The following is a 12,775-nucleotide window of genomic DNA, read 5'->3' as shown; positions in this document are numbered from 1 at the left end:
TCGTCATGCAATCAATTTTTCTTTTTGCGTAAAATATGCAAACCTCAGCTGTTCCCTTAACAGAAAATCTCACAGTTCCTCCAAGCCCCAACCACTGTGCAGGTAAAGTTGGTTGACAATTTGAAATATTTACTCATTGTTCTCCGTGCTGCTTATATAAGTGTACAGCTCTCATCTACAGTTAAAATGGTAGAAATCATTTCACTACACCGCAGACTGTTTAATGTGAATGTAATGGTTCTGTAAGGCAACATTAGAAGGGGGGGATTGGGTAGTGGGAGACAGGAAGTGTCGTTTAGTTACTGGCTCAATCTCCAGAAGCAGATCTTCCGGTCAACGGGTGCTTCCCTACGTTAACGCTACAATAATACATGAGTCACAACACAAGCTGATAGATGGGGAGATGAACAGAAGGGAAGGGCGATTGAGACGGGGGATAAAAGTTGTACGAGACCATGTTGTGCAACAGGAGTGGAATTAGATATATAGTATGGTGTATGAGGGTGGTCTGTTTGGGCAGTAACATAGCCTGGTGGTCTATAGCTCTTCTAATAACAGTGAAAAGGTGTAAAATAAGTACCTTTTGTTTTGTTTTCTGCATGAGTTAATTTTGCACATATGATTGTGAGTGTAATATGTAGAGCAAGGCCAACACTGTCCGTATTTCACTGCAGGAGGAGCACGCTTAATGTGGAAAGCATTTTTCAGGGATCGTTCAACTTGTCGACATCACACTTTGTTTGTGTGCCCTTAGTGGTCCAGGGAGGTGCAGTCCCAGATTGGGTGCGATTTGGACACGTGGTATGTTCAACAATAATAAAACTTAAATTAACAGTTGACCAGAGCTCAGTAACAGACAGTGGAGGCGGGGCGGTGTGCCTTCAGTCTGTGGACAGAGTTGAACATGACCTCTTCAATAAATGAAAGCAGTGGTCGCTAACTGGGTCAAACAGAGGATTAATTTCATCAAAAACAGAGAATAAAATCTTCATTGCAGATAAACTAGTACTAGTATAACAAAATCTTGGGTCAAGAATTAGTTGCATTCAAGGACACCAAACAAGCCTGACGACTGGGTTTCCTGCTCCTTGGAGGCAGACGTTCATGTTTCTGTCCCTCCACCTCTTCATCATTCTCTGGGGTCTCTGTCACTGGCACCATCTGCACGGTTTCCCAGCATGTAATGTATACACTGAAAAACACATCTCCCAAGAAGCAAAACTTCTCGGTGAAAAACATAATGAAGTGCTGACATCCCATATAGAGGGAAAACCCCACACTTCAATCATGCCTGCACATGAGCAGACACACGCTAATACATGCATGAGTTCAAGTTTCCCCTCTAAGAAATTATACTGTATGAATACATGTTGCACTTTCTGCACTGGTGGTGAGATTTAGAGGGCACGACAATGACCCCCCCGTGTGACTACCTCCTACTGCTCCACACCCAGAGCGGTGCAGTGAAACCCCCCCCCCCCCCCCACCTCTTAACAAGTCACCGCAGGCTCATCCGTCTTCCCAGAGAGCCTGTCAGTCTGCACTCAGGGATTTATCAGGGTGAAAAATGAACCACGTCTCACAGGAAAAGGCGCCAACGGAGACTACTGGACACAAAGGGGCCTAACGTGACCATTCAGCTGCTGCAGAACATCCACTGAACAAAACTACACATTTGTACTCACTAATGTGTTAACAAATCCGTTCTGTTGCTTTACACCCCAGCTGGTGACTATGGATTTGTTTTTTGCATATGAACACGGCAATGGCTCCAACATTAATCATATGATTGAGCGATTACTTGTCTCCTAGGAAGGAAATGTATTCATACTAGACTACTGGTGTTATTAGTTGAAATTGTGATAGGATTTTTATTTGGATCTGTACCACATAAATATAAGTTCTCCAAAAATGTCTGATTATTTTATCAACTAAAATTATGTAAAACACCAAAATCTATGCTTTTAAACGCCCTATGTTTTTTTCAAATGTCCCACCCCTCCATAAAATTTCATGGAAATTGGTTGGGCAGTTTTTGCGTAATTCTGCAAAGTATCACAAAAACAAACAAATGCAGACGATAACACAGAAAGAAAAGAAAAAAAAACATTTCTCTGGTGTAAGTAAAGGAAAAAAAAATGTTCTGGTGTTAATTTGGAAAACACAGTTGTGTGAATGTGTGTGTGTGTGTGTGTGTGTGTGTGTGTGTGTGTGTGTGTGTGTGTGTGTGTGTGTGTGTGTGGCAGTTAATCAGTGCAGTGAGATTTAACAGGAGCACAAACATCCAGTCACACACTTGTACAGATGGTGTGTGTGGCCATTGATCACCAACTTCACCAGCAGCTCTTATCAGTGTCCTGCTCCATTGGCTGTCTGCACTTTCACAGACCAATCAAAACGTGTGACTCACTCTCTCTACTCGTTATCTCTGTTTGTGTGTGTGCCTGTGTTTTGTGTGTGTAATCCATGAAGGGGTGGGAGTGGGGGGTCAAAGGGTAAAGGAGGGGCAGTGAATGAAAAGGATTCCCAGCATTATGAAGGTTGCAGTTGGCTTCAGCAACCTCACGCCCTCCATCTCCATCAAGAAACTTCAGGCTGTTAACTCTTATCTCTCAGCTGAGCCTGTGGTACCATCCATTCAATCCCTCAGTGTCACTTTACAGCTTTTATAGTGTGTGTGTGTATTCGAAGCCTACTTATCTTTTTGAGATTACACTTGAAAGGACCGTTTGAAAATCCTCTTTGCTTTCAGAACGTATTAATGGATTATTACTGATATAAGCTCAGTAAACAACCTCCTAATAAGATCATTATTTATAGTAAGCATGTAATACATTTTTTTGCCAGATTGTAAGTATGGCACTTTGTTTGTCTTTTCAGCATTTTAATTCTGAGACTGTTCCAATAATTTACTACATCCCCTCTGGAAAAGTCCAGCAGGACATTTGGAACCAAATCCATTCATAAACATAACATTCAAGCATTTTATTAATATATTTATGATTTGTTCATATTTGCAATTTCAGGTGACAGAACTTCCTGAACTTCCTGAAACCAAAATTACATACTAGAAAGAATGAAACCATGCTTTACCAAACTTTACAACTGGATCGTATCTGGGAAGCTGTTGCCCAAACATTTTATTTCACAATTATTGTATTGCTACATTTTAAATTGTGTGTGCAAATCAGATCCCTGTTAACCTCTATGTACGAGTTTGATATATAATTGGCGATTTTTCTGGCAAGCACAGAGTAACATAACAGTCTGAGTCCGTCGTGTACAATGTTTCTTTTTTCCTGGAAGAGCTGCCTGCTACATTGAAACACAAGAAAGACAATGGTGAGAGGGAATTTAAAAAAAGTATAATTGTTGGTGGAAACCGAAAACAATGAGATGAAAGGTGCTAAAAAGCTCCACAGAGCTGGGGGAGCCTGCAGTGTTGGTAATTCTTCCCGAAAACCTTCTACATTATGCATAGCAATCCATTGTTTTAAAACACTGACTAACAACGCTTTAAGTAAGGGACCTCAGGTATATTTGTCAAATGGTCAGAAGCTGGTAGAACAGCCAGCGGAGCAGGTGGGTGTAAAACTAGCCCTGTGATTGTTTGTCTCCCACCCCCCACCTGCTGTTTTTTTTCCTCCTTTTATTTATTTTGGGTTTCCTCATTACATCCCTCACTCGTCCGCCTGCAGCAGGTTGTTCTCAGGACCCGCTCACAGCGGGGATCCACAGATGGTCGATAGATAATCTGAAAGTTTCACTTCTGTTTCTGATCCAGTCGTTGCTCGGCTTTAGTTCAGATGTATAGTGGTCACATTTACAGCATATCATAACTGTAAAACCCACGAGGCTGAACTGTGTGTTGTAACGTTCACTGTTGTATCCACAATTTAACAAGAAAGTGGAGCCTCAGCCAGTCAATCTGATTTCACCTGTTTGGAGAATCTCTGACCCCAGTTCAGTGCATGTTTATTTAGCTTTTAAACGAGAAGGACACTCGCACACACACACACACACAAGCAAACATGAGTGAAAGGGCCAGTAACCTTGAAGGTCATCGCAGGTGTGTTTGTCCTTTTCTGTCCTTTCACTGTTTCTATTCCTGAAAAACAGTCTCTTTTTGTCTCAGCTGTCTCAGTCGTCTTTGTTTGGTTCGTAAAGTTTAGTGACTCCTGAATCCCTGAGAGAAGCAATACCAGTAACTTTAAAAACTAGCTTTAATCATGGTATATGATATGCTTGTTGTACTTTTACTCATAGTTTTTTTCAATGTGGTTACAGCCCAGTGATTTCAAGTCAGATTTGTCTTTTAGGCCTTTAAAAATAATAAGTAACACCACTGTTCAGCTTCATTGCTTTTGTAAATGTACCGGACTGATGAGCTCACACCAACGTTAGGCTCAATTTGGAGTTTGAATCCTAGGATTGAAAGTGTGATTAATTTTCTTTCATAAATACAACATTGGGTCCATAAGAAGCAGAGGGGAACTTGGAGAGCACAAACCTCCACGCAGACTGATTGGCCACCATATAGATCAGATACCCTCAAAGCTGATACATATAAAACCCTCCCTGCAGGACAGGTTGTGTGAATGAATCCCATTTTCTTCTATTTTCTCCTTATTATGATGAGTTAAGAATTGAACTCTGGTGGAACGGGTGTTTAATTTCAATGCTTATAAGTTTGCTTCCTTGGTGTCTGTGGTTTATTTGTTTAGTTTTGTTGTTAACGCTGCTACTCTGGTTTCTTCATTGCTTTTTTGTTTTGATTTCTCAATGAATAGTGAAATATACACTCAGTAAAGGTAATTAATAAGTAAATACATGCAGGCAACTATAAAAAAATAACAAAATGTACCACATATACAGATATTTTCTCACGTCTTAAGAATTCTTAACTGTTCATAGATGTAAGGATTATGATATCTATCTCTTATTTGTCATAAAGATTTCTGCATTATTTCTTTCTAAAGAAATAATGCCAAAAATGTCCACAAAAAAAAAATGAAGAAGAAAGTGAAAAATAAATTAAAATCGCTCCAAAAGTTAATGAGTTCTTCCTTGGCCCATTCCTCACTGTTCCACCAAGGTTCAGTTAAATCGGTTCAGTAGTTTTTGCGTAATCCTGCTAAAAGATAAACGGCAATGAAAACATAAAGGTAAAAAAAGTTACTGGACCATTATGTGTCTTAAATGAATTAAACCTTTTTGCATCCTGTATATTTCTCTTTTCATGCCCAGGTCTACCTCTCATTGATTTTCTCTTGTCTCATTACCAAGCACATGTCACCCCAGTGACATGTGGCTGGCTTCATGTTTTAATACGGGATGATAAAGTTTTCTGGCTCTGGTCCATGCAGCTTGAACCTTCTAGCGTGTCAGTACTGATGGTCCTTCTCTCAGCTCCCTGCAGGTTCCTTGGCTCAACTTAATGCTCCAGTGGAGTTGAATGGGTCGATCTGACAGGTCCACAGTGGATATTATGTTGGTTTTCAGTTGTAAGGTTAATGTTCCGAAAGGACTGTCAAGACAAGAGGCATTTAGATTATTATATTTTTATAAACTGAGAAGACCATAAACCAGATTTTATTTCTAAAGGAGCAGTTTGGGTCTTTTTTTTGGCTGATTCTACATATTTTACATACCTCTATAACTCCCTCAATACCACTGAACCATACTTAAAGGTACAGTGTGTAGAATTTTGTGATATCTAGTGTTGAAATTGCATGTTGCAGCTGAACACCCCTCACCTCACCCTCTCCTTCCAAACATGAAAAATAACCTATGGTGAACTTCAGCTGTCATAAAAACTCAAAAAAGCCTTTAATGGTTTAAATGGTCTACAAAAAGTAAGATTTTGCAAACAGGGTGCCTGTTCTCTACCTCACCAAACGGATGGATTTAAAGATGCAGACGTAGTGACTGAGTGACCCTTTGTTATATAAATCAATCTACACAACAGATGCTATAGACATCTAATATAAAACAGAGAGAGATCATATTACTCAGCTCCGAGCATCACTTCACTGCATTACATTAGGATTGATTTAAAGATTTTATTGATTACATTTGAGAGTTTTTCATGGCCGGGCTCCAGAGTTTCTTTCCTCTCATCAACAACCCTAGTGCAGCCTGAAGTTCTCAGACAGGAACCTGCATGTTTGGGTTTAAGATCAGTGGGGACTGTATTTTTGTGGTCAAGGGTCTGCAGCTCTAGTATGACCTGTATGAAGAGGCGAGGCCAAATCATTTTTGTGCTTTAAGTTACTTCTGAAGTCATTTTGTATTGTAATTTGTCATTTATGATTGATATCACCTTATCTTCGTGTTTATTTTCAATGGGTTTTTATGTACATAGCCAAGCTGTTTTCAGACATGAACTCCAGAGAATATCCGTGGAATTGAGTCTGGACTTTATCTGGAGTTTGTCTTTCTAACATGAACAACACAGCAGGACGTTCTTCGCTCACACATGCTCACGACAACACAGACATCTCTGGATGTCTAAAGCACATCGGAATTACCAAAAACTCTCTTGAACTCTTCATCTATGTTTTCTACATGTATTGCATCGCTTTTTCATCCTGAGATATTAGTATTTTTTTCATTATTTGCGTTTGATGCATGTTGAAAAGGTCATCAACACACCCATTCATTCGTGGGGAATCTTTTGGAGGAACTCCTGCTGTGTTCTCACATTGAGTTTTTACTAGGGGGGCTGACAGGAGAAACTCTGCAGAAAGTCCAAAGACTTGAACTGGATAATTTGCGTCCTCACATACAGCCCCTATGGAGAATGTCAGGAGATTATTTGGAGTTCATGTCTGAAAGGAGTCTCTGGGAGAACCAGAGTCTCTCTGCCCGCTCTGCATCACCCTCTTCCTCCGTCTGGGAGGTCTGCTGTCAGGAATGTTCACCACCTGAGAGGAAGACTGAGGTGGATGTTGGATATGAAATCACTTCCTTCTCGGAGTCTGAATTTAGTCATGATGGAGTACAGAGGGGATGTTTACATAGCAGCTTACAGGGGCTCCTGACACAATAGGAACAGCCTCGGAGCATGTTTGTTGGATGACGACAGGCATTGTGCTGTTGAACTTTATTCTCTCTCTATCTCTGTCTGTCTCAGAGTAGAGCTCCAATTAGCCCTTTGTTGCAATGAGTTGCCCCCGCTGCATGCTGGGAGACCTGTGTTCCTATTTTGGACATTCAGCTTTCTGCAGGGGGCCTCTGGAAAACACTCGGAGGATGATCACAACAAAAAGTGCAACAGGTTATCATCTCTCTTCAGTTGCAGCTTGCAGCTCAATTATTTGAAAACACAAGTCACTCCTGCACTGAGCACACAATAGTCTACGCTCATGCATTTGAAAGTGATATTTGTGAATTACTCTCCAACACAGACCTGCCAGCATTTGTTCCAGGTTATCTTTGTCAAATGGACTCTTTCTTCCTCTCTCATCCACATCTTGGCCCGTTTGCTGGAACTGTCTGCTTTCCTGGACCAAAGCCAATAAAGGTTTATCTGCTATCAACAAATCCAAGGATAGAAAACAAACTTACACACACAGTTACTTTAAATTCTCTTTGTGACAAAGGATTTCCCCACTGCTCTGGGTGATTTGTGCTTGAGTTCAGATGCATTAATGTGTTGAGCAAGGCTACACCCCTCTGTGACACTTCTTTGACAGGTAATTTATCATAAACTAATCTATTCAGTCACCCTGACCTCCTATTATCTTCATTCATTGACTCTTTTGGCCACTTGAGGGCATTGTAAGAACATGTTACCACCTTATTAAGCTGTAAACGGTTGTAAAGTTAATCAAACATCTGAATCAGGTTATAACTTTGATTATAGATTAATTCAAGTTATAACATCAGTAGGAAGATATCTAAGTGCTATTGTAAATAAGAATTATTCCATATCTTCTCTGTGTTTTAGTTGTACATTCATGTTTATACAGAAAACAACACTGTTGTTCTAACTAAACGCCTTTGGGACCAGGGCCTGCAGGTAATGCTTTTTCTCCTTTTCCCCCCCTTTACAATACAATGGTTTAAATTTGTCATGTCTTTAGGCTATTAAATATAAATAACAAACCACTCAGCCTCAGTGCTTTTGCAAATAATCTGGATTAATTAGCTCACACCAATTTGAGGATCAATTCTCCTTAAATGTGGGAAAAAGAGGAGGAATTTATTTTTTTCCACAAATACATCACATAATATACAACAGTACAATACATGCACTTTATTGACTGCATTTTTTCCCTTTTCATTCTACAGGGAACGAGGACCTTCTAGTCTGTAGAGGGAGCTGTGGTCCACATGTTCATTTCCACAGAAGCAGAGCAGCTTTGGGGATGTGCGCTCCTTTTTCTGCTTTTTATCCTGCAGCGCCACCATCAGGAGGATCTCACTCAAGACAGAGCAGCTGAAGTCACTCCGCGCACAACCTCAACTGTGCTCCTCTCCATGGACATGTCAACTGCAAACACATTCAAGTAAATTAAATTCAGTGAATAGTATAAGAGGAGGGAGTTGTTAGTACAAAACTGTAACGGTGTGGTAAGAGATGAGACTTAATATCATCTAACCCTGCAGACAAATCATATCAAGTATGAACATATGTTTGATAAGCAGCATGTAACAACTGTCACAAAGCTCATTGATGGGCATGATTTCTCTGATTAGCTGAGTTGATGCAGGGATCAAATAAATGAATCGTTATTGCAAAATGTGCTTTTTTCCATTTGGAGAGATGGAGAGTTCTAGTGTACTGTTTCTTTAAATGACTCTGACCAGCCAATCACCACTCTGCTCTCTAAACCTATCACAGAGCCGCGGCTGTGAGCTAAACCAATCAGAGGCACGACGGGGGCGGGCCCTTGACCACCTTGGTGGGTACAGCGTAAAGCCGGTGAGTTTGAGTAGTTGGCTAAGTTAGCATATTGCTAACTCCGCCATGGAAGATGTCCCCAGTCTGAACTCCACCGTGTCTCCAGAGGAAAATGGACCAGGAAGCTGCGACAGCTCCTGCGCGGAAGACGGACTGGTCGACGCTTTCAGAGACCTGGCCACCCTCCCGGTCGAGGTCGAGGAGAGAAGACCGACGTGTTTACGGTGCCGGTGAGCTGAATTCAAGAGAAGCTAATGCTATGTAGCTAGCCGAGCTAGTGTGGTCGGTTGTACAGGGTGTCCCGCCACCTCCCTCTCAGATCAGTGGCATGCGTTGATGAGGGAGCAGGTTTATGTCGTTACAGAGCATCTGCACATCAGCTGAAACAGACAGAGAGAGGGGGCTTTAGGCTGGGAAGTAATGGGGATGTCACAGCTTCACGTCTTCAACTTTCCTCCCATGTAGTCGCCCTCAGAAGGTGTGTCTCTGCCCCTTTCTACCACCGCAACCACTGGAGGTCTCCACTTGTCTGTACGTAGTGCAGCATCCCGCAGAGGTGAGTTGACACGGATCAAAAGCGATCGTGCGTGTTTTATACATTACGTATCATTTAGCTGACGCCTGTATCCAAAGCGACTTAGTGCATTCAACCATGAGGGTGCAAACCCAGAACAGCAAGAATCATGTAAGTACATTAGCTTCAAAATACAGTTGTGGAAGGAGATTTCAGGCCCTTTTATTCAAGTTAAAGTAGCAACACTACAGTGTAATGACACCTCCAAAGTCCCAGGTTTACTGCAGATAATTTCCATCGAGGTTATATATGTGGTTAATATAGTGCTCAGTAGAAAACATACCACCACCATGGCCCAACAGTCCAATTCAGTCCTTAGGTTTAAGAGCGATAAGACAAGTTTAAACGTATTCATTCTTTTCAAATACAGACCCTTTGACTTTCACATTACTGAAATTTGTCCTGAGTCAGTTTCTGTGCTGACTTGTTGAAATGCTCATTGAAGGGGTTGTTTACTTCTTTTTGGTTAAAACACATGGTTACAAAATATATTTAATTTACCATTTTTGCACAGCCTATATTTCATGTAAATGTATTATCAATTAAACAGATATCCTAGCTTATGGCAATCATTCGCATGTCTTTAATTTACGTTTGTGGTTATAATTAACTTGTCAAACTCTGTCTTTCAGGAGAGCAGAGTTCTTCGCACAGTGCCTCTACTTGCTGCTTGTTTGCCTCCAGGAAAATGCAATGTCATAGTTGGAAGGCGATTCAGTGAGGAAAAGTAAGGAGTTGAGTTTGATTCGTAATATAACACATGGATTTCCTGAAATCACAACTCTGTGTTTCTCTAAATCTCATTTCCACTCAGGCACCCAGAGCTTGCTGCATTGTGTCGGGACAGCAGGACGCTGATCTTGTACCCAGGACCTAGTTCCCAAAACCTGGAGGAGTTAGTGAAATACCAGGAAGTAGGAGCTGTAAAACATAACATCATCATCATAGATGGCACCTGGAACCAGGCTAAAAGTATGTTCCTGAAAAACAGCCTGTTCCATCTGCCCAAACAGGTTTGTACCAAAGTGTCAATGTCAGTGTGGGGTGAAGAAAATAGGAAATGTCTCAAGTTAACTTAGAGTTTAAAAATCTTTCCCCTCTGTTGTGTCCCATTGGTGTTTTATTTATCAGCTTAAATCATAAAATCTTAGTAGTTATAGAGAAAAGCCTTGTTCACAAGAGACAATAGCCACTTTTATACCAAGAACTCACTATTGCTGTAAGGAAGAAACACCAAAAAAGCCAGTATATTGCTGCTGCTTTTTGTGATATTCTTCTTTGATAGCATGCTTTCCAGAAACCGAGACATGCTTTGCTGTTGCTATAAAAAGACAAACATAAATGCTTTCAGAAGACACTTTATTTAATAAAAATCTGAAGATCAGGCTGCTGTCTGTTCATCAGCTTATCTGTTAACTTCTAGACTTTAATCCATCATAGCCATTGCCAACAGTGTAAGAATACCACACTACTTCTGGTGACCTCTGCTTTGGTTTACCAGGTGCAGCTTAACAGGACTTTGTGCAGTCAGTACGTGATCCGCACACAACCCTCTAACATCTGTCTGTCCACGCTGGAATGTGCTGCTGTCGCTCTGTCTATCCTGGAGCAGAATGACGCCATCCAAGAGGTGATGTGATTTATTGTATGAAAATATGTATTTGGTCCCATAGATTGCACAGTGAATATGTAATTACTTACAGAGTCAGTTTAGCTGCTCTTTATTCTATTTAGAGGGGGTGTAATGTGAAGCACGGGGGGGGGGGCTTATCTTCGGTTTGACTCCTGGCCTCGCGATCCTTGTAGCAGGTCATACCCTTCTGTGTCTCCTCCACTGTTGTCAAATAAAGGCAGTGAAGCAGAAAAGCCACTCAGTCATTCACACTACTACATTTTCATTAGAAAACACATCAACTCTGCTACAGATGGTGTCACCTGGTGTCCACACTACTGCAAAGCTTTAGAGCCACAAAAACTGGGATGTTTGGAAACAATGACGTAAACAGTCACAATGGCTGATTGGGTCTATTCAGTGATGACTTCCATCACATGGTCCTCATCCAGAAGAAAACTATGGGCATTAGTCTCAACTACCAGTGTTGCTGACCCTATGGTCTTTGCTAACGGGTGTTGTGCACTTAGATTCTGCCTTTTAAAATAATACAACTGCTTACACTTAATCAGTGGATTATTTTATTACAGGCACATTCTGGAGTTGGAACAACAGTCTAACCCTAGCTTTTAATATGATATCAAATGTAAATTCTAATAATAATTGTATTGTAATATTTTGTATTAACTCCTCCCTTTTCCATTTGTATGTCCAGGTTCTATTAAGGCCCCTCCAGGCCCTGTGCTCCTTCCAGCTGGAGCACGGTGCTCAGGTTCATCACAGCAAGGAGCATCTACTGAAGAACGGCATGTACGACAAACCTATGCCCAAGAACAAACGCAAGATTAAGAGAATGGAGAAACTTGTGACCGATCACAACATCTGCCCGAGATGAAAGTGGGACTGAGCAGAGAAAAGAGGCTCGACTCATCTCTGTATATACTACACAAGACTGTATCGCCCACGTGCAGCAGCGTCACGGTACAGGAACGGTGACCTCTGGACTTTTGGGGAATTTTTTTAAAATAATTGTTGGAAGCAGGTCAATGTAATTTATGTATTTGTCATTAATTAGAAATTAATTAATGACAAAGCTGTTGTTGAATTGTCATAGAGTGACAATTAGTCAGGTTTTTGGACTTTCATTGTTTTAAAACAGTTTACATGATTCCTACTTGTGTTTTATAAACATTTTGGTAGTTGTGTTCTATTTTACTGTTTGTGGCTGCAGCTGCTCAAATCTGGAAGGGCTGATTTCACTCAGATGAACTACCAAAGACACAGTGAGGAGAAAAAAGTGAAATAAACGTGGAAATATTAAATTGTATGTAAGCTCTCCAAATTTGGCTTTGAGAACTGTTAAATATACAGTAATAGGGTACTTGATGGTCTTAAAGTAAAAGCATTGAATTCAATTTCAATTGTAAAAAGTTTGATTAATTTTAACCTAAAAAATATTGTTATATACTGCTGGGAAGTACGGAAATGTGATCTTGTAATAAATAAATCAAAGCCATGTTGTCCTGACTGGTTTTCCATGACACTTTTATACATGGTTGGTTTTGACTTGTGAAATTGTTATTTAATTGCTCTGGTTTTAAATAGGTCTTCACATTTCTCCACATTTAACAAAGTTAGCCATCAGTCACCCTGTACTCTCTAATACAGCCCACTACCATAG

At 40.7% G+C, this 12,775-nt stretch overlaps 1 protein-coding gene across 1 annotated transcript; it reads left to right on the top strand.

Moving 5' to 3' along the window:
• The first annotated feature begins 8,896 nt into the window (after positions 1-8,896).
• On the top strand, positions 8,897-12,610 carry dtwd2 (DTW domain containing 2). Its single transcript, XM_020081646.2, has 6 exons — positions 8,897-9,138; positions 9,374-9,464; positions 10,115-10,209; positions 10,297-10,495; positions 10,984-11,112; positions 11,810-12,610. Exons 1-6 carry the CDS (start codon positions 8,975-8,977, stop codon positions 11,987-11,989), a joined length of 858 nt encoding a protein of 285 aa, XP_019937205.1. The 5' UTR covers positions 8,897-8,974; the 3' UTR covers positions 11,990-12,610.
• The last annotated feature ends 165 nt before the right edge of the window (positions 12,611-12,775 follow it).

Source organism: Paralichthys olivaceus, chromosome 18 (assembly GCF_024713975.1).
Source record: "Paralichthys olivaceus isolate ysfri-2021 chromosome 18, ASM2471397v2, whole genome shotgun sequence".
Classification (NCBI taxonomy): Eukaryota; Metazoa; Chordata; class Actinopteri; order Pleuronectiformes; family Paralichthyidae; genus Paralichthys; species Paralichthys olivaceus.
Note: the sequence above shows the minus strand (reverse complement) of the source record. Positions and strands in the feature narration are given on the sequence as shown.